General features: G+C 38.3%; 5 protein-coding genes and 2 non-coding genes across 11 annotated transcripts in view; 2 read left to right on the plus strand and 5 right to left on the minus strand.

Moving 5' to 3' along the window:
- The window catches only part of Hs3st-A (Heparan sulfate 3-O sulfotransferase-A), a 58,285-nt gene that overhangs the window by 30,490 nt on the left and 7,923 nt on the right, over window positions 1-19,872 (plus strand). For both annotated transcript variants that reach the window (XM_032436792.2, XM_032436793.2), the window contains exon 2: window positions 18,292-19,328. In XM_032436792.2, coding sequence (XP_032292683.1) covers window positions 18,964-19,328 — 365 coding nt within the window. In that variant the 5' untranslated portion in view covers window positions 18,292-18,963. The remainder of the gene's footprint in view (window positions 1-18,291; window positions 19,329-19,872) is intronic.
- On the plus strand, window positions 1,076-1,584 carry LOC6626912 (probable salivary secreted peptide). Its single transcript, XM_002050251.4, has 2 exons — window positions 1,076-1,294; window positions 1,360-1,584. Exons 1-2 carry the CDS (start codon window positions 1,100-1,102, stop codon window positions 1,528-1,530), a joined length of 366 nt encoding a protein of 121 aa, XP_002050287.1. The 5' UTR covers window positions 1,076-1,099; the 3' UTR covers window positions 1,531-1,584.
- On the minus strand, window positions 6,306-7,407 carry LOC6626911 (very long chain fatty acid elongase F). Its single transcript, XM_002050250.4, has 3 exons — window positions 7,285-7,407; window positions 7,025-7,209; window positions 6,306-6,950 (listed from the first exon to the last, which is right to left on the minus strand). Exons 1-3 carry the CDS (start codon window positions 7,313-7,315, stop codon window positions 6,375-6,377), a joined length of 792 nt encoding a protein of 263 aa, XP_002050286.2. The 5' UTR covers window positions 7,316-7,407; the 3' UTR covers window positions 6,306-6,374.
- Window positions 7,886-9,210, minus strand: LOC6626910 (uncharacterized). Of its 3 annotated transcripts, XR_011416956.1 has the most exons (5): window positions 9,187-9,201; window positions 9,044-9,095; window positions 8,897-8,975; window positions 8,643-8,836; window positions 7,886-8,583 (listed from the first exon to the last, which is right to left on the minus strand). It is a non-coding gene; the product is annotated as an uncharacterized protein (transcript). The 3 variants fall into 3 exon arrangements; XR_011416957.1 differs by lacking the exon at window positions 9,044-9,095 and having other exon boundaries at window positions 7,890-8,583; window positions 9,187-9,210; XR_011416955.1 differs by lacking the exons at window positions 9,044-9,095; window positions 9,187-9,201 and having other exon boundaries at window positions 7,892-8,583; window positions 8,897-8,993.
- Window positions 9,606-11,198, minus strand: LOC6626909 (uncharacterized). Its single transcript, XR_011416958.1, has 3 exons — window positions 11,112-11,198; window positions 10,867-11,060; window positions 9,606-10,810 (listed from the first exon to the last, which is right to left on the minus strand). It is a non-coding gene; the product is annotated as an uncharacterized protein (transcript).
- Window positions 14,633-15,215, minus strand: LOC138911440 (very long chain fatty acid elongase F-like). Its single transcript, XM_070210607.1, has 3 exons — window positions 15,186-15,215; window positions 14,764-15,128; window positions 14,633-14,651 (listed from the first exon to the last, which is right to left on the minus strand). The coding sequence occupies exons 1-3, from the start codon at window positions 15,213-15,215 to the stop codon at window positions 14,633-14,635; spliced, it is 414 nt and encodes a 137-aa protein (XP_070066708.1).
- Window positions 17,014-18,297, minus strand: LOC6626908 (very long chain fatty acid elongase F). 2 transcript variants are annotated; one of them, XM_070210155.1, is made up of 4 exons: window positions 18,169-18,297; window positions 17,933-18,048; window positions 17,676-17,866; window positions 17,014-17,611 (listed from the first exon to the last, which is right to left on the minus strand). In XM_070210155.1, coding segments are annotated over exons 1-4 (873 nt in total). In that variant the 5' UTR covers window positions 18,171-18,297; the 3' UTR covers window positions 17,014-17,047. The 2 variants fall into 2 exon arrangements, with proteins under 2 accessions (XP_070066256.1, XP_070066257.1); XM_070210156.1 differs by lacking the exon at window positions 18,169-18,297 and having other exon boundaries at window positions 17,933-18,042.

Consider the following 19,872-nt stretch of genomic DNA (forward strand, 5'->3'; position numbering starts at 1 on the left):
ATATATAGCAGAAATATTATTTCTGCAAAGGGTATATCCGCTGGGGCTTGCCATATAATACGATCTCATGCTTGTGATTTTGTTGTGGCTGTTGTGTTGTCTAGTTGATTTGTTTGCCAAAAATCGTTTTTATTTTGCGGTTTACACACCCGCACCCGCACAGACAGCCACAACTTAACAACGGGTCGCAAGCTTAGACTTTGTTTATGCACAGACACACACAAACCCACACATACGTAAATGAGAAACAAAACCAACGTGGCAACCATAAAGCTTTTTCACACACACACACACACATGTGCCAATATACACATACACACACACACGAACATAAATATTGTACACTCTCATGTTTGCACAATAAAATTTCAACAATATACGCGACAGGGTTTTTGTACTTGAGTAAATTGGATCTGTGCAGCTGGGCATAGGTTGGTGCGCGGGAGAGTTGCGGGGAATTAACAAAAATTAAATAAATATTTAGCTTAGAGCAAGTTTAAAGCAACGATCACAGCTATAGCAAGGACGTATCCCGAACATATGATTCTATCCCGCTCGCACGCTCTGTTTGCTCTGATCCCGACCTGGCCCCAGACCCAAGCTAAACATTTTAGGTATTCATGTGTAATCCATTTCGAAATTTGCATGTTTAATGTGCTGTGAGGAATACTTTTTTCTTGAGCATTTTCTGCTTATTTCTTGCTTGTTCTCTTTTTTTCTTTATTTTTATTTTTTGTTTTATTTTTTATGGTTGATTTGTGCAGGCTAGGAATTAAGCCAGCTGCCCCTGACATTCCCATTGACTTTGTTGCGTGCATTGTTTTTTTATATAATATTACTTTGCTTTTTAGTTTTTGTTGTATTGCTTTGTTGTGTAGCTGGAAATTGCATATGCATAGGATACAGTTGGGTTATATATTAAAACAGCTGCGTATTTGGGACTGGCATGCCAGCTGAGGCCACACAATTCTGATTATCAAGAATGTGAAAACAATAAGTTTTTTTTTTGTGCACAATTGCCGTTGGGCTAAATGCAAGCATTTTGGGCCTATATAAATGCGGCTTGCAGTCCGAATCGCGGTAATTAACTGCGCGCAACATGAAAGTTTGTTTCCTGGCCATTTTGGGGCTACTTTCTCTCGTTGCTCTCGCCCAGAGCGAGGGACAAAATCAGAGCCACAGCGTTACGTGGGGTGCTCGCATCTTTCGGGATATGCACCTGGAGCGGGCTATCATAACTGAGAAGTCGAAATTTTTGCGCGTTGTGTCGCGCTACTATAATTTCACACAAATCGTGGGTCTTAATTATAGTGCATTCCTATTCAGTTCTTGCTTGATTTGATTCGTTTGTCTTGATAGGGTTATCAGCGTCGCATCACCCAAATTGTGGTCACCGATCAAATCAGGAATGGTCAAGGTGGCTTTGCCCGTCTAGAGGCTGGCGGGCCACAGGCAACCTTTGCCAAAATCTATTTTAAGAGCCAGCGCAGCAAGGGCTTCAGCTTCATTGTGGACATTTATGGCATTTAAATATTTGTATTTATCCATGTCAGTGTTTAAAAAATACAGATTAATTACGATTTACTTAGTCTTTATTCGTGCGTGTGCTTGTATCATTTTAATAACCATAATGAGAGCTCATTCCACACGCTTTTTTTGTCTGCCTGTGGGTGGGCTTATTGTGTGCGTATTTGTGCAGATTGCCCATTGTTGTTATACCCTGTGGCTATAAATTGTGTAGGAAAGGGTATGCTGATGTTTTCTATTCATTTTTGCCTACTAATCGCCACAGGGTATTATCCCGGCGCGGTCAATTAACTCATTCCCACTCTTACTTGTTGTCTATTTGTTTATTTGCTGGCATGCAATATTAACAATTCACAAACAGGCAGCAAGAACATTATTTAGTCACATGTTTATTGCATAAACAACGCAAAAATTGTTCATTCGTAGAGGTATTCGATGGATGGCGGGGTGTTGACCATGATACACATTGTACAATTTTTTGCGCATTGTGTTTTGTTGTTGGTTTTCTTTTTTTTTCTGTTTGTTTCTGCTTAATTTACCTTAATTTTTAGTTAAATTCAGATTGACGACCTTCTATTCTATTTTCATGAACTCACGTAATACATAAAAAGCTCTGATTACTTTTTGTGTATCATTAAATCAATGTATATATTTGCATTAACCTAGATATATATATACAAGTGAAGTTGTCCTGTCTGAATGACTAAATGACTGAATGACTGACACCTCAAACTTCAAGAACTACGGATTCTGAGGCTTGCTTTTCGACCCTCAAGTAATTCAAACATTGCTCATTAAAATTGTTCTTTGCAAAGAGCCTGTTTTTAGTATGTGCTTAGTCGTCTGAGCGTCAGATTAAGAAGCGGGAGGTTGCCGGTTCAACGACAGCAGCATCTGTATTTTAAATGTCAAGATTTGATGTTCACAATTTCGATTGAAATGGATTGATAATCAAAAGATTGCTCGGTTGACGTACATACGTGGTGGGCCTTAGATTGGTTGTGAATGCTTCAGAGATAGGCGTAAAAAAAAACACAAACAATTTCCATGTCACCTGCATTTTAATACTCTTGCAAATAAATCATCTTAAAGATGAAAATATAAGCTGTTAATTAAGGAAACATGCTGCAGTTATTTTAAATTACAACTAATTAAACTGCTCGACTTTTGTTCTTTGCCGAGCTTTAACTCAAGTTAATCATTAAAGTAAGCTTTATTTGGAGTATGCTGTGAAGAGAGGCCAGCTCAATGCTCAATTCCATTTCATTAGACATAAGACATGCTTGAGTGAGAGAGAAAGAGAGTGTGAGAAAGATGGATACAGAGGCATAATTAAGGGGCATTAAATTAAACGATGCAGCCGCAATTTTGGTTGAACAAATGAGAAAATATTACCAAGAGTGTGTAAGCTACAGGCGGAGGCTCTTTGCCATTTGCCAAATGCCAGGCACTTAAACTCAACCCATGAGCTCCCATCTCCCGCCCGCCACTCAGCATGTGCAGCTCTAAAGCTCAAACAAATCCAATCAATGTTACAGCCTCGGCACACATCGAATGTGTAGGTGTGTGTACGTGTGTGTGTGTGTGTGTGTGTGTGTGTGTGTATGTATCCATATGCAAATAAGCTCTGGCTGCCATATAAAATTTAATGTGTTGCCTGCCACAGACATTTCTCTCACTCTCTCTCGCGCTCTGTGTTTCTCTCTTTCTCATTCTCCATGGCGACTTTTGCATGTTGTTGCTGTTGCTGTCATTTAGGATTTAGAAGCAGCCATTGATGCGTGTGCAGCCCATCAATCGTTGGGAATTAAAATTTTATTATGCCATATGCCTGCATGCGCTGCGTATACGTAATAAGCATTACGTATATGTCATGTATGTCCGCTTGTGTTTTGGGTTACAAAGAGCATGTTTGCCATATTCGAGTCTCATTTTTGGCCCAATAAACATTTAAATGCAAATGTCCCCGCCTTAAATGTTGGCCATCAACATTGAAAACCCAAACGCTGCGTCCTGAATTCGAGTCGAGCAGTGCGGGCGGGGGGCAGTCATTAACCATTAAATGCCACTTCTACTACTAATACTGTTACTACTCCGCGAAGGCCAAAAGCAATGAAGCGCGAATGTGCACATTAACTGCAACACATGGAGCACTAACGGGCCCACCCACCATCTAACCCGATATCCATGCTTGTAAAGGTTGGCCTGGACAGCCCTTTGTTTGGTGCTCAGCGAAAGCAATATGATTGCTACGAGGGTTGCCCTTCACCTTCTGCGCCTTAACAGTGTGTTTTCAGTTACAATTTAAGATATGTAATGGATACAGTTCCGTTTTGTATACTTTAGAATTAAGTCAAGGCAAAGTGCCTGATTTTCTACGCATCTCTGTTGTCCATCTTCGCGGCTCATTTGGGGTTCGCACAACATTAAAAGTCACCCTTTTAAGTCGTTCTGCCAACAAACACACGCATACACACATGCACACAATTCCAATAGTGACAGCGTTTTTCATGCACTTTTGGCTGGCGTTCAAGGATAATGCAGCGCGGACTGTGCAAGTATTTTATCGTTTGCACCATGTATATAGCTTGCACACACACACGCATATTTTCAAGCGCTGTTTGTGCCACTTTGTGACCCCATCGTTCAATAACAACATTGTGCTTCAATAGCTCCGCCCCGCCCAGCCCCGCCACTCTCTCCCCTTTGCGACGCCCTCGCACTGCAGCGAGAGTTCAGGTAGTTGTTGGAGTTTATAAAGCGCCATACATTATGCAGGTTGTTTGTTATCGTTCGATAGAGTGTAAATTATGGCACAGTTGCCAGCGTGGTAGCAAGTGTGGCACAAGCAGAGCTAAAGGGTCACCCGTACGTGTATATGTGTGTATCTATGTGCCTGCTTGCATATATGGTGTGCTAAAACCCTAATTGAGCTAGCTAGTTGAACTCTAAATGGAATTTATGTGGGCATATTAATTCCAATTATGTGCTCTCACTCTGACTCCATTTCAGCTCTTTTCTGTAGCTGTCCTTTTCACACTCTCTCTGCCGGTGCGAATGCTTTGCTTTTAAAAGTTATTTTTTTAGGCAAAATCCTATTAAAGTTAAAGAGCTGAAAGCATAGTTAAATCCCTCTGTATATCTATACATATATCTAAATATATATATATATATAGTTGCTTTGCTTGCGCTGCTGTGCTTGTGCAATTGAAAGGAAACTTTTCTATGGCTTTTTCTCAGATCTCGCCTCACTCACTCAAGTGTAGTATGGTGTGTGTGTGTGTGTGCACCCCAACTGAAACCCGCTCATCTTTCACCTTCCCTCCTTGTATCAATGCAGCTTGAAGGGTTTTATGCAGATTTCCATTTGACTTTGTCTCAAATGTGCACACACAAAAGATAAAATTCAGCCCTTCCCCTCCTTGAAGCCCGCTCGATGCGTCGTTCATTTCACAGCCAATTTTGTGCTTCTTAGCCCCGGCTCCCGTCCAATTTAACAAGCCTGTCCAAGTTCTTATCCTTGTGCATGCTCCTGACCTCGTTGCGGTGTGTGTTCGTTGTTCTCCCCTTCTGCTGTTTTTTTCTTCTTCATCTTGTCATCGCGTCTTTGTTAAGCGCATAAAGTGTGAAAGTACATGGAAAAGGATTTCTTCTGCTCTCCCGGGAGACTTTTGTTTTTCAATTGCCATTTGCCATATTTGCCGCAATTGTTTCTCTCACTCCACGCGCTCCAATTGTTGCAGCTCTCGGTGGCAACACAAACCTACTCCAAATTTCCGGCTTTGCTTTGGCAAAACGACGGCAACAGACTTTGGGTAAAGCTGCAGTTATAACGCTGCTGGCTATCTTATCAGTCGGCATTTAAACCCTGTTGTCCAAGCGAAAACGGGGAGTTTCCATCGACGTTATGGCAGCTGGAGAACTTTTTTTTTGATCGACTCTATATACTTTGGGTATTATTTATCAGCTTAAGAGCTTGAGATCTTAAATTGTTGCTTGTACTTAAGCTTATTCATAGGCGTTGATTGAGTATGTTTAACCACGACTTAAATCAGTAAAACGAACAAACTGCCGTGTCTCCAATATGTTTTTATTTATAATATATTTAAACTTAATCAATATTGATATTTAACAGCCAATAAACTTAAGAAAAGAATTTGAAGACTATATTATTTCCGAACTCACGTAATTAACATCAATGTATTTTTAATTTTGGGCCCAGCGTATCGCGCAGTCAGTTAGTTTCCATTGCAATTTGCCCAACTGTGGCTTTTCGGGAATCAGGCGGAAACTGTCAGCTTGTTATGTGTGCAGTCGCTCGTTGCACATCGTTACTTTGCTACTGTTTTTGGATTTCCCCACTCGACTTGAATCATGCTTATCAAGTGTAGCTAACAATGTTCTCTCTCTGTATTTGTGTGTGTGTCTGTGTGTGATTGCCTACAGCTGTTTTTCCGGTAAGTCAGTTCTATTTTCAAGCTGTTGCAGTCATTTCTAGTACGATTTTTGCTTTCTGCTGCTATTTTCAGTTAGATGGCACTCGTTGCAGTCCTAATAAAAAATGTGAGTCGGTAGTCAAGTTAATTTACCTGCCCCTGGGGGCACCACGCTATAATTTTCATTATACGATGAATTCAAACTTAAAAAACAATACAATGCAATAAACGTCTAGAAAATGCCATCGCGTTTGGCACGAATTGCAAATCATTTTGGATATGGAATCTAGATCACGCATTGGCCCTTTGGTCATTAGGTAATTAGCCCACGACAACAAAGCATTGATATTTACATTAAACTTTATTTACATTATGAAAAATACGCGGGGAAAGTCATCGTTAGTTAATCTATTAGCCCTGTTTATGACGCACTTGCTGCTCGGATGTAAGCCCATAGGTCTTCACATAAAAATTGCCAAACATATACATCATGATCAGGGCCTGTACTATCTGTACCAATAGCAGGCTGCTGGGAAAGCCACAATTCTTGGCGAAGATCAACACGTAGGACGTGTAAAGAAATAGTGCAACAAACTGGATAAGTTGAGTTATTGTTATATACTTTTTCCACCAAATATTCGCCTTGACACCAGGATAATGCGCCGACAGAAAGTAGTAAAAATACATGACAGTATGCACCAAAGAGTTGATCATGCCCACAGCATTAAAGTGCCCACCAGTTCCATAGAAGCGCATCACCAAATAGCAACCGATAACCATCATCACATGATGATAGACATGCAGAAAGGAAATTTGTTTGTAGCTCTTGCGTAGCACAAAGAATATCGTGTCCAGCAGATCTAGGATCTTATTGATAAAGTATGCATAGTGTACATATCGTTCCAGATTCTTGTGCTCGTGCCCAAACGGAAAGGTTTCCATGCAGTTCAGATTGCAAATGCGCTGACAGATCAGATAATAGAATGTCTGCGAAAAAATAGAATATTAAATATGCTTAATCATGCGCCAGTTGAATGCAATTAAGCAAATTATTTACTGACAATGCCAAAGAAGATGCCATTGTATGCCACCTGGCCCAGATTGTAGATGCGCAATAACTTGGTCAAGTCGTACGGTTCTCGATGCTTCATAAAGATCTTACCAAATTTGAGTACAAATAGTAAATAGATTGTGAGTATTAAAATGAGCGGCCATGGTGAATTCGTTAAGGGCAGCTGGTTAGGATCTGTGTTAATAATATTACGGGTTAATCCAATTGATATTGTGATATAGAGTCATAAAGACGAGCTATATATCCTACCCGGTGGCGGTATATTGAAAATGCCAAACATCGCTTCAACTTTTCGTCCAGTATGGTCGGAATACGATTTGCGAATGAACGCGAATGTCAAACGGTTTCCATGTCTAATCAAATTTTTGTATGAATCAAATGAGTTATTTATTGAGTTTCTTCTGTAGTCTATTTCGAAAATGCGTTGACAGAAACGAATACAACACAAAAAGGGGGAGAGCGAAATCGGAGAATGGCATATAAAGATATTGAGTTGGAAATACCTCGAATATCTTTAAAGCTTTAAAAGCTGTTTGCAAATATATAACAAAAGCTTTTTTGGACTTTGGCTCATTAATATTGATAATGTATGTACCACAGTACCATAGTACATCAAAGATAATTGAATATTCACCAATACGAATGGGTTCTAAACATAAGCACGTGCAAGCCCAGCTTAATGTCGATGTTCGATCTATTTTAATATATATTCGATTGTGTTTTTGAAACCCAACTACGTGTATAACAAACCCAAGTTCTAGTTCGAAATACTAAACGTTTATTACATTTTTACATTTACATTTAAATACATTCAGCAAGTCATTTAGCTATAAAATACATTAGGTCGATGAAGACTGCGCACTTTTTAAAGAATTCGTACAGTTAAATACTTGTATCAAGACAATACGTTTTTATTTCAACTATAAATTCAGTTCGACTAACTGGCATTAAATTACGGATAACACAATTTGTTAATATAAATTATTTTATATGATTCTTCTGTTTTGGCTTGACATAAGACTGTATATAGAATCTAACAAACATAATAATCATAACAGTGGCCTGGAAGAGCTGTAGGTATTGCAAAATTATCGGAAATGTGCAGCTCGGATTGAATATTAGAACTGCCAGTGATTGGATTATCAATATCACGAACTGCAGTATCTGAATTTTGGTGATATATTTCTTCCACCAAAGGCTGCCCTTAAGCTCTGGATACATTGCGGAAATAAAGTAATAAAAATACATCACGGTATGCACAAAAGTGTTCAGAGTTCCCATCACAGTAAATTGGCCAGCACATCCATAGAAGTGTATCACCCAATAAGAGCTATAAGCCATCATGACATGATGATAAACGTGCAGGAAAGTGATCTGTTTATAGCTCTTGCGCAGCACAAAGAAAATTGTATCCAGCAGATCAAGAGACTTGTTCAAAAAGTAGATGTATGCCACCATACGCTCAGTTCCCTTCATTGGATGATCGTCTCGAAGAATTACAATGCAGCGTATATCGTACACCGGTTTGAGGATTATAAGATAAATACCCTGTAAAAGAAAAATACATTTAGCTTTATGTCGTCATAAGTGCAAGTTTTCAGACGCACATAGTAAAACAGAATCGCATTGTAGATCATCTGACAAAAGTTGTAGACCAGCATTATGTTTTTCAAATTGTACGGCCTCCGGTGCTCCATAAACATTTTTCCGAATTTAAGTACAAATAGTAAATAGCACAAAAGTATGATTGTTACAGGCAATGGCGAGCTTATTAATGGCATATCCCTGGCCATCACAGGATCTATAAAGAATATTCAGATTTTGTGAGAAGAACCGATTGTTAAATAAAAGGATATCTTACCTGCTGGCGGTCTAACGAAAACTTTGAATATGTCCATTTGGCTGAGTAAACTTTAGAATCGGGCTCTTGTACGCTGAAACTGCGACATAGAAATAAGAATTTAAACCAATTTACAACTATTTAAGTATCACCAAAAAAAAAAAAAACCTTGTTAATCGATAACATCAGCGTGCCGAAGAATGAATACCCTTGCAGACATCTAAAACGAATTTATAGCACAACAGTTTTATGGGGATACAGTTAGATCGAAAATTTAGTTAGATACTTTATACTTTATTGGAAATACAAACCATATATGTTTTAGTCAGGCCCTGTGACCATTTAGTAATAGTAAAACAGCAAACCTACCCAACTGCCAGGGTACATTTAGAATATAATTAGAAACAAAATTCAATCAGGGCAAAGTTCATATGTTAACAAGTACGAATACACTAATCGCAATGGCATTACTTGAAGATACCCTTTTATGCTGAGAAAATGTGATAAAACTAATATCTCTATGCATAAAACTGTGACTGATTGGTCAGTCAGTAAAACTGACTGACTGATTGGGCCAACTAAAATTTCTCATTTTAAATGTAGCTAAGACGGGGTTTTGGAAAATTCCAATGAAAAACTTTGGTATGCCGCTTTGTTCAATCCAAACTCTTTTTACAGGGTCTTTGTTCAAATTAATTTGAGAGCTGTTGCATACTTTTCGCCTAATCAATTCCTTCTTAATTTCTTTATTTAATTTGTATTTGCTATTTTATTTATACCATAATTGCGCATCTTAACGTAGCTTACCTATTAAGTTTTTAAATAATTGGTTTATATTTTCTCTATCTAACTACCCGGTCTTGTAGGTCGATGGGGTGGAGCCTGGGAAGTGTAAGATATTTATGGCGGAGATTCGAACTCATTTTCAATGATCTTTGAGAGAGTTTATTTGATAGGTTTTTTCGCAAATTTCACAGCTCTGCCGTGACGCACTTCCAGGGTATTCTTTTTAAGTCTTGACGACAATTAGTTTTCTATTGCTACGTTCAATTTTATTATAAACTGATTTGCAAAAGAAGTGTATAATTAATGCTTGTATATTTGCAATTTTAATGCATTACATTTGCTATCTGTGAAGGTTAGTTAGCTGAGTATAGCTCTCTGGACAGGGTCTAAATTCATGCAGGATAAATTCATTCTCATGAATGAGAAATTTTAAAATGCTGCGCTTGGATCGATATTCGATGCTTGATTTCCATACAAAATATTCGTAGCAAAAACAAAATTATATTTAATAAATATGTATAAGGCACTATTCTTATTAAAATACAATATTAATTCAGAAAAAAAGAATTACCATTTTTAGGGCGCTTTTTGCTGTTTCTGTTGTTTGGGCTTAACGTAAGCATGATAATAAAAATTACCAAACATGACAATCATAATTAAAGCCTGGGAGAGCTGTAGATATTGCAGGAACATTGGAAATTGGCAACTAGGATTGGATAACAAGACTAATGTAGCTTGCAAAAACAAAAGAATAAACTGTAATATTTGTATCCCCGTTATGTACTTCTTCCACCAGAGGCTGCTCTTAAGCTTCGGATACATTGCGGAAATAAAATAATAGAAATACATGACGGCATGTACAAAAGTGTTGAATAATCCCATCATCATGTATTGGCCGCCGACTCCGTATAGCCGCATCACCCAATATATGCCAAACACCATCAGGACATGATGGTAAACGTGGAGTATAGTTATCTGCTTGTAGCTCTTTCGTAGCACAAAGAACACAGTGTCCAACAGGTCTATCACCTTGTTCAGGAAGTAGCTATAGGTAAGCCAGCGTTCCAGTTCCTTAGACGGATGTTTATGCGGCAGGCTTTCCATGCATTGTAGGTCGTACGCCAGATTTACGAATATTAAGTATATGACCTTTATTTGAATGATATCTTAGATACGGCGCTTATAATAGGACTTGTGAAACTTACCAAAATAAATAATACGGAATTGTAGATCACCTGGCAAATATTATAGACGACAATAATATTTTTCAAATTGTACGGCTTGCGCTTCGCCATAAATATTCTTCCGATTTTTAATACGAACAGAAGATATCCCACTAGGATTAACGTAACAGGCCAATGAGAGGCTATTATTGGCATGTTCTTGGCCAGCACAGGATCTACGAAGAATTCGTGAAAATAATCGTCAGCTTAAAAGTACGATATGGTACCTGCTGGCGCTCTAAAGAATATTTCGAATACATTTGAATCCATTGTGCTGAATTATATTTCAAATCGGGATCTTGTGGGCAGCAACTACACTATGGAATTAAAACGAAAACCCAACATGCAACCTACTTAAGTACGTATAAATGGATGACATAAGGGTGACGAAGAATGAATACCCTTGCTAAGAACTGAAATAAATTTATCGCATGCGTATTATGAGGTTATAGTTATACGAACTGAAAGCCTGTTGAACCTAAACCCATTAAAATTTTGATAAAAGGGATTGATGTTTTTGTGCAAATGAATGTAACAGGCAGGAGGTAGCATCTCTGAACATATAAACTTTATATATTCTTGATCAGCATCAACAGCCGAGTGGATCTAGCCATTCTGTTTTTTTTTTTTTTTTTTTTCAGCAAATCTCGTATATTATAAGTCACCAAACTTGACATGTAGCTACTAATATAAAAAATATATACATATCAAGTATCTTTCGATTAATAAATATCGCTGAAACAAAAACTAAATCACATAGCGGGACCTGCATTTGGTGTTGATAGAAGCGCGTTTAGGGTATCTCCTAGTCGAGAACTCCCGACCATCATTAAATAAATTTAGATTTTAAACAGACGTAGGTTTTGTTAGCGTCTGCTTCAATGTATTGCATATTTTGTAAGCAAATTGTAGAGCCCAGCTACAGGGGTATAAAAAGAATCTCACTAAAAACCAAATTCAAGCGAGGTGTACAACAAAATGCAAATTGTTTAATCGAAGACACGTGGAAACAATCCGAAAATAAAAGCTAGCGTAATAGCCTTTTCCACTGCAAGCATTTCTTACATTGTTTTGCGAATGTCACATATTTTTCAAATGTGAAAAATGTAGCCTGGATGTATTTGCAAAAAAATGTTGGTATTCCCCCACATAATTCGCGTTTTGTGCGATGATTTATCGAATTTTATATCGACGTTATGGAAAAAATATGAAAGTATGATGAAAGTATATAACAGATGTACATAACAGATGTACATAAACAGATGAAAGCATAACCAAGGACAGCGGTTTGATTTTTGTATTGTTTTAGGGATTATTTAAAATTTGACTTGGAAGGGCATTTAAATTTCTGTCTTTTTATCTTCCTCAAAAACAAATTGTTGTCAAGCAGATGAATACGATTATAGCTTTTGATTTAGTTGAAAAATATTCAAATGTAAGGTGTGTTTCTGCCCTCGTCTATTGCCTCTGTCATTCCTATTCGAAACTGCATTTTAATGTTGAATTAATTAACTGACTATTATTCTCTGCGCACGATCTAAGAGTTTTGTTCAACGATAATTCTTCCTGAAATGAATTAAGAGAAATTAGTAAATGTTACTCTTGAAATGTTTTTCAACCCGTAAGAGGTTCTAGTCGGGAGCTCCCGACTAGGGGATACCCTGAACCCTCTTCTTCCAACATCAAATGCATATATATATATTCTATTTTAAGCTTTATGTCAAGTTTGGGACTCTAGCGCCATTTATTTACTAAAATTGCCCAAAAAACAGGATTTCGATATCGATTCTTATCTATTTTGAAAAAATGTGATCTTGCCATTTTGTCGATTTGGGTCAAAATTTTGGATTTCCTTTTTTTGATGCCAATCGATAGAACTGATCCTTACGAGTCAAAAATGGTATGAAATTGCAAAATCTGACTTTACTTGACGGAAATATTCCAAAAAAGTCATCAAAAGGTTAATTTTACGAACCAATCGGTTTTTTGTCAACAACATTTTCCAACCCATCGATGATTAATTTGTTTGAATGCCAATTGATGGTAGGGATCCCTACGCATTCAAAAAGGTATAACATTTTAAAATCAAATATTATTTACCCGAGATATTAAAAGAAAATCATCGAAAAAGTTTCGATTTTCGCACCGACCTCGATTTTGAAAAAAAAAACGTGATGCAACCCCTTGCCGTTTTGTCAATTTGGGTCAAAATTTTGGATTTCCTTTTTTTGATGCCAATCGATAGAACTGATACTTACGAGTCAAAAATGGTATGAAATTACAAAATCTGACATTATTTGACGGAAATATTCCAAAAAAATCATCAAAAAAGGTTAATTTTACGAACGAATCGGTTTTTTGTCAACAACATTTTCCAACCCATCGATGATTGTTTGAATGCCAATTGATGGTAGGGATCCGTTCGCATTCAAAAAGGTATAACATTTTCAAATCAGACATTATTTACCCGAGATATTAAAAAAAATCATCGCGCGGAGTTATGTCGTTTTGGAACGTCATATCTCCGCGGGGAGTTATGTCGTTTTGGAACGTCATATCTCCGCGGGGAGTTATGTCGTTTTGGAACGTCATATCTCCCCGCGGAGTTATGTCGTTTTGGAACGTCATATCTCCGCGGGGAGTTATGTCGTTTTGGAACGTCATATCTCCGCGGGGAGTTATGTCGTTTTGGAACGTCATATCTCCCCGCGGAGTTATGTCGTTTTGGAACGTCATATCTCCGCGGGGAGTTATGTCGTTTTGGAACGTCATATCTCCACGGGGAGTTATGTCGTTTTGGAACGTCATATCTCCGCGGGGAGTTATGTCGTTTTGGAACGTCATGTCTCCGCGGGGAGTTATGTCAACAAGTTCCGATTTTTGCCCCGACCTCGATTTTGAAAAAAATCGTGATGATTTGGAAGTTCATATCTCCGCGGGGAGTTATGTCGTTTTGGAACGTCATATCTCCGCGGGGAGTTATGTCGTTTTGGAACGTCATATCTCCGCGCGGAGATATTACCCGAGAGATAAGAAAAAAATACATCGAAAAAGTTTCGATTTTCGCATCGACCTCGATTGACCCCTTGCCATTTTGTCGATTTGGGTCAAAATTTTGAATTAAGCACGTATGATAAAAAAAGAAACTCAAATAGCATTACAGAGAAAAGTCGCAATAACCATGCTGTTTAAATGCGAAGCAGACGCGCATGAATGTGTGTTTGTACATGTATACAGAAATTCAAAAGATACTGCTCTATATTATAGTATATCTTATTGTATCATAGAATATGTGTGTATACCGAAAAAGTCAATTGCATTTAAATTTTGGCTTAAATTGGTTGGCAATAAAAGTTGGGTTGTTAACATGATTTATAGCTCTGGGGTGGTATCGGAGAGGTTGCGATAGGTATAAAATAAAAGATACTTGACAAATATATAATATTTTGAGAAGCAATATATATACAGACAGACGCCCATGGCTAGATCGACTCTGCTTTTGATGCTGATCAAGAATATATATAATTTATGGGATTGGAGATGCTTCCTTCTGCTTGCTACATACATTTGGATTTTTTACAAATACCCTTATACCTATTTTTAATGGGTTCAGGGTATAAAAACAGTTATTATTATTTATGCTTAAATCACTAAAAAATCATAATATGTGGTGGGGGGTTTTATTGCTGTTTCTGGTGTTTGGGCTTTACGTAAGCATGATAATAAAAATTGCCAAACATGGCAGTCATTACTGTAGACTGGAAGAGCTGTAGATATTGCATGAACATTGGAAATTGGCATGTAGGATTAAATAACAAGACTAATGCAGCTTGCATGAACAATAGAATAAATTGACCGATTTGTATCCTCGTAATGTACTTCTTCCACCAGAGGCTGCTCTTAAGCTCCGGATACAATGCCGAAATAAAGTAGTAGAAATACATGACGGTGTGCACAAAGGAGTTAAAGAATCCCGTCATCATGTATTGGCCACCAACTCCGTACAGCCGCACCAACCAATATACTCCAAAAACCATCAGGACATGATGGTAAACATGGAGTATAGTTATCTGCTTGTAGCTCTTTCGCAGCACAAAGAACACAGTGTCCAACAGATCTAACACTTTATTCAGGAAGTAGCTACATGTTATCCAGCGCTCTACACTCTTATCCGGATGGTCTTCCGCACCGGGTTCCATGCATCGTAGGTCGTACGCCGGATGTAGGATGATATAGTATACACCCTTTAAGATGTTTCTTAGTTAAAACTTTTAAGTTTGAATGTGATTTGCGAAACTTACAAAACCAAACATAACTGCATTGTAGATCATTTGACAAACATTATAGACGAGGATGACATTTTTTAAATCGTACGGTTTACGGTGCTCCATAAATATTTTTCCTGCTTTGAGTACAAAGACTAAATAACATAGCAAAATGATTGTTACAGGCCATTGGGAAGATAGCAATGGCATATGCCGGGCCACAATAGGATCTTCAAAGAAAAAGTTTAGAGCTTGTGAGAATAATCAATCGCTTAATAAAAGGATATTGTACCTGCTGGCGCTCTGTAGAAAATTTCGAATGCACTTGAACCCATTTTGCTGAACTATATCTCGAATCGGGCTCTTCAGAGCTTCAACGCTGCCATGGAAATAAGAATAAAATCCGACTCACAACTGCTTAAGTACTACCAAGAATACAAAAGTGTTAATAGATAACACCAGGGTGTCGAATATTGAATACTGAATACCCTTGAACACATCCTAAACAAATTTTTTGTATTTCAGTTTTATGAGGAATTGAGAATTCGATCTAAAAGCCTAGTAAAATAATTCTGACACATGTTTAAAGACATAACATGTATATTTTTTGAGCATGGTCATATACGCAGTTGACTGCTCCGATAGATGTCTTCACTGCGTTACATATTGTGTAACAACATTGCAATACCCAACTACAAGGGTATAAGTAGAGCCACATTAGAAACCAAATTCAGTCATACCAAAGTGCATATGTAAAGAAGTACGAATACTCTAATCGAAACGATTTAGCTTAAAAACACCTTAAAAGTTAAGAGCTAATGCAAAATACAAGAAAATAAGAAAAGAATAATAATAATAGTAAACAAGTAAGAACCCTCCAATCGGATGCAATCGACTGCATAGTGCTCTCTAATAAATAGACTAAGTGTGTGGGGCCAAAGTTTAAGGGATATTCTTATTGATATCACATACTATATCGATAAATAGGAAAAGTATCGGAGACTAGGAGGACCCTTATTCCATTTGAGAAATATGTGAAATATTTTGGATATGTGTAGACAAAAAACATGCCAATTAAGTGTGTATGCCTCTTATAAGCTGCAAGCTGCGTTCCGCAAAATCAAAAATATACTCTGCCAAAGCCAGTTTACACATTTTATCCATATTTTAAGGAATTGGGTTGTAAGCAGAATACCAGCCATTTATTAAATGTTTATGTATATGTATAAATATATATTGCTATTAGACATTCCGGACTCTGGAACTGTCTATTTTCGGTTTCTCAATTCTCACATTGACTAAGGCAGAGCCGCAACACAAAACTTATTGTGTATTTAAATGTTTAATGGTTGTCGGTAATGTGATACAAAGACTACATAAGTTTGTTTCCAATTGGGATTCATTAAAATATATAATGTATTCCCTCTGTTTAATGGTCCGCACTTAACATAAGTAAGCCAACTTACTAAATTATGTACTTTAGCTCGTCGGGAAAAAATGCAAAGCATTAAATCTAATAAATATGCATGAATGCAAAAACCCTCTTGTATTGGCCGTTTCATTCTTATTTTTGATGTCCGAACTTAACGTAAGCACGTTAATAAAAACTGCCAAACATAGCAGTTATTACTGTAGTCTGGAAGAGCTATAGATATTGCAGAAAAGCTGAAAAAAGGCAAGTAAAATTGAACACTCGAATAGTTTTTACTATTTGTATCCTCGAGATGTACTTCATACATACATGACGGTATGCAAAAACGTTTCAACGATACAAGTACAAGTACAACAGTCTATGGAGAAGCTAATACAGGCATAAGCTTTATGTAAAAGTACAGTATTTACTGCTGATTCTGTATGGGGTAGATTAGTGAACTTTTAAACTTTCAAGTTAATTTCGTTTATTGTTGTTTCTGATGTCGGGGACTAAGATAAGTATTATAATAGAATTGACTGAACATGACAATCATTACGGTAGCCTGAAATAGCTGTTGGTATTGCATAAAGATTGGAAATTGACAAGAAGGATTAAATAATAGCACTAATGCAGCTTGCATAAAGAATATTATAAATTGAACTATTTGTATCCTCGTGATGTACTTCTTCCACCAGAGGCTGCTCTTAAGTCCCGGGCCCATGGCCGATATGAAGTAGTAAAAGTACATAACGGTATGCACAAACGAATTACATAAGGCCATTGTATTATACTGGCCGCCGACACCGTAGAACCGCACCGTCCAGTAAAAGGTATATACCATCATCATGTGATGGTAAACATGGAGCATTGTAATCTGTTTGTAGCTCTTGCGCAGCACAAAGAACACGGTGTCCATCAGGTCGAGCACCTTGTTGAGAAAGTAGGCATACGTAAGCCAGCGTTCGATATTCTTTCTCGGATGGTCTAGCGGAAGGGTATCTATGCAACATAGGTCATAAGTGGGATCGATGAACAGATAATAGGCACACTTTAAGGGAAGGAAGAGTTGTTAGTGCGTACGTTTAATGTGATTTGCAACTTATGATACTTGCCATAATAAATATAGCTGCATTGTAGATCACCTGAAAAATATTATAAGTGAGCATAACATTTCTCAAATTGTACGGCTTGCGGTGCTCCATAAATATTTTCCCGTACTTGAAGACAAATAATAAATATGCCAAAACGATTAGTGTAATAGGCCATGGTGAGTTGAGTAAGGGTATGTGCTCTATCCAAGGATCTGTGTAGGACAATATATATCTATAATAATACCTTAGATGGGACATAGATTTGGTATTTTTTCTACCTGCAGGCGGTATTTCAAATATTCCAAAGACTGTGGAGTTCATTCTGTCCGGACTAAGCAAGATCTGTGTGCGACTCTTCACAAAATACGACTGAGCCAATGCATTCGATTCGTGCCTAAAGTACAAAAATTATGTCAGGTTAGCAATGTGAATGGCTTTGTAGAAAAATATATACATGCGCGTATATATGTATGCATGTAGACATATATGTGCATGTACATGTACGAATGCTTACATATGTAAATCCGTATTAATATGTTGACGATTCGATCGTATTTGGCAGAGGTTACGCAGTCATTTGACTACATTATCGAAAATTTGTTTTATTTTTCACGGATTTAATTTAAACTCGTTGCAGCTTACGGCTCCACCACAGGCCATTCACCAAACGTTAAATACAACAATGGGCTGCAAACATGGAAATTTTGGCCATGTCAAAGGCAGCAGCAGCAGCAGCAGCAGCAGCAACAGCTGCTGGCAAAATAAGCGCCAGCAACGGACAGCAGAAACTTAAGTAACAGAATGTGGCAAGCACTTGGCGCAGCAACAACAAATCGAATTACACGCACAGTGAACTAGCTGCCTGGCGGATGATGAGGACGAGCTTCCGAATGTGAGCAACGTTTTGCTGACCCATTGAATATGAGAGTGCAGAAAAATTCAGCTTGAGGAGCAACAAGGGCGAGTGCAACTGCTGCAGCTGTTGAGAATTTAATTAAGCGCACAAAGAGTCGACAAAGAAGCGGCAGAGTCATAGCACAGTCGGGGCGTGGAAGCGGTCATAAATCAGCCGCAACAGCAGCCCGTTGCACGTCGCCTGCAATTGGAGTTCAGTTCTTAAACCGAAAACCCCAGACAAGGCAACGACCCCAAGCAGCAGGCAGCAAGCGGCAGGCGGCAGGGCCTCTCCAACGGGGGAGGGCGCCCTCCTCTCGCGTACGTGTGGCCAGCACTGGCCAATTAGTCGCCGCCTCCAACAGCCAGCGGCAATAATTTTGGCTTCATTGAACGTCAGCCTGATGCCACACTGATGACTGCCGCCAAGAGACGTGCAACAACCGGCAGCAGCAGCAGCAGCAGCAGCAACAGTGAGCAGCAGCCATTGCAGCAGCAGCATCATCAACTGCATCATCACCAGCACCAACAACAGCAACAGCAGCAGCAGCATCGGCATCAGGATGCGGATCAGCAGGCGCACGAGTACCAGCAGCTGCTGCAACATCAACATCATCCCCATGGCCAGCTCCACCACCCACAGCAATACCACCAGAGACAGCAGCAGCACTCGCCCCAACAGCATCAGCATCAGCACCAACACCAGCATCAGGCATCCGCAGCAGCATCAGCCACGGCGACACTGCGCGATTGTTCTGTCAAATTGCCGCTGGACATCCTGTGAGTATTTCTCTAGACGGGCTAATATTGAGGGTCTGAGTGGGCTCTCGTCTAGATTAAAGCTGTATATTCCCTTCGGGCTAATGCTGATTCAGGCGCTCGCCTAACTATGCAACTTGTTAAGTAACGTATACCCTGTAAAAAACGGCTGTTAAAGGCTGTTAAGAAATTCATTTCATAGTAAAAACGGCTGAGGACTACAAATTCAAGAATAACTAATATTTGATTTAAATAATTACAACGATTTTTTCAGTCAGAGCTTTGGCTTTTCCTTTGTAGAAATTTGTCATAAAGCTCAAATTATTAGTTAAATCAAGGTTGGAATAAATTTGAAAAGTAATCATTTTTACTATATTTTAAAATTCCATATAAAAGTTGTTTTTTAAAATATTCCATTTAAAGTCTTAATAGTATTTGCTTTTCTACAGGGTATACTTTAGTCATAATACTCATTTTAACACTATGCTGGTAAAGGCAATGTCCAATGTAGAAAACAGTCAATGTTCGCACGTCTCATGCTTTCATAAAATTTACATTTGAACGA

This window comes from Drosophila virilis, chromosome 5, assembly GCF_030788295.1.
Source record: "Drosophila virilis strain 15010-1051.87 chromosome 5, Dvir_AGI_RSII-ME, whole genome shotgun sequence".
Taxonomy (NCBI): domain Eukaryota; kingdom Metazoa; phylum Arthropoda; class Insecta; order Diptera; family Drosophilidae; genus Drosophila; species Drosophila virilis.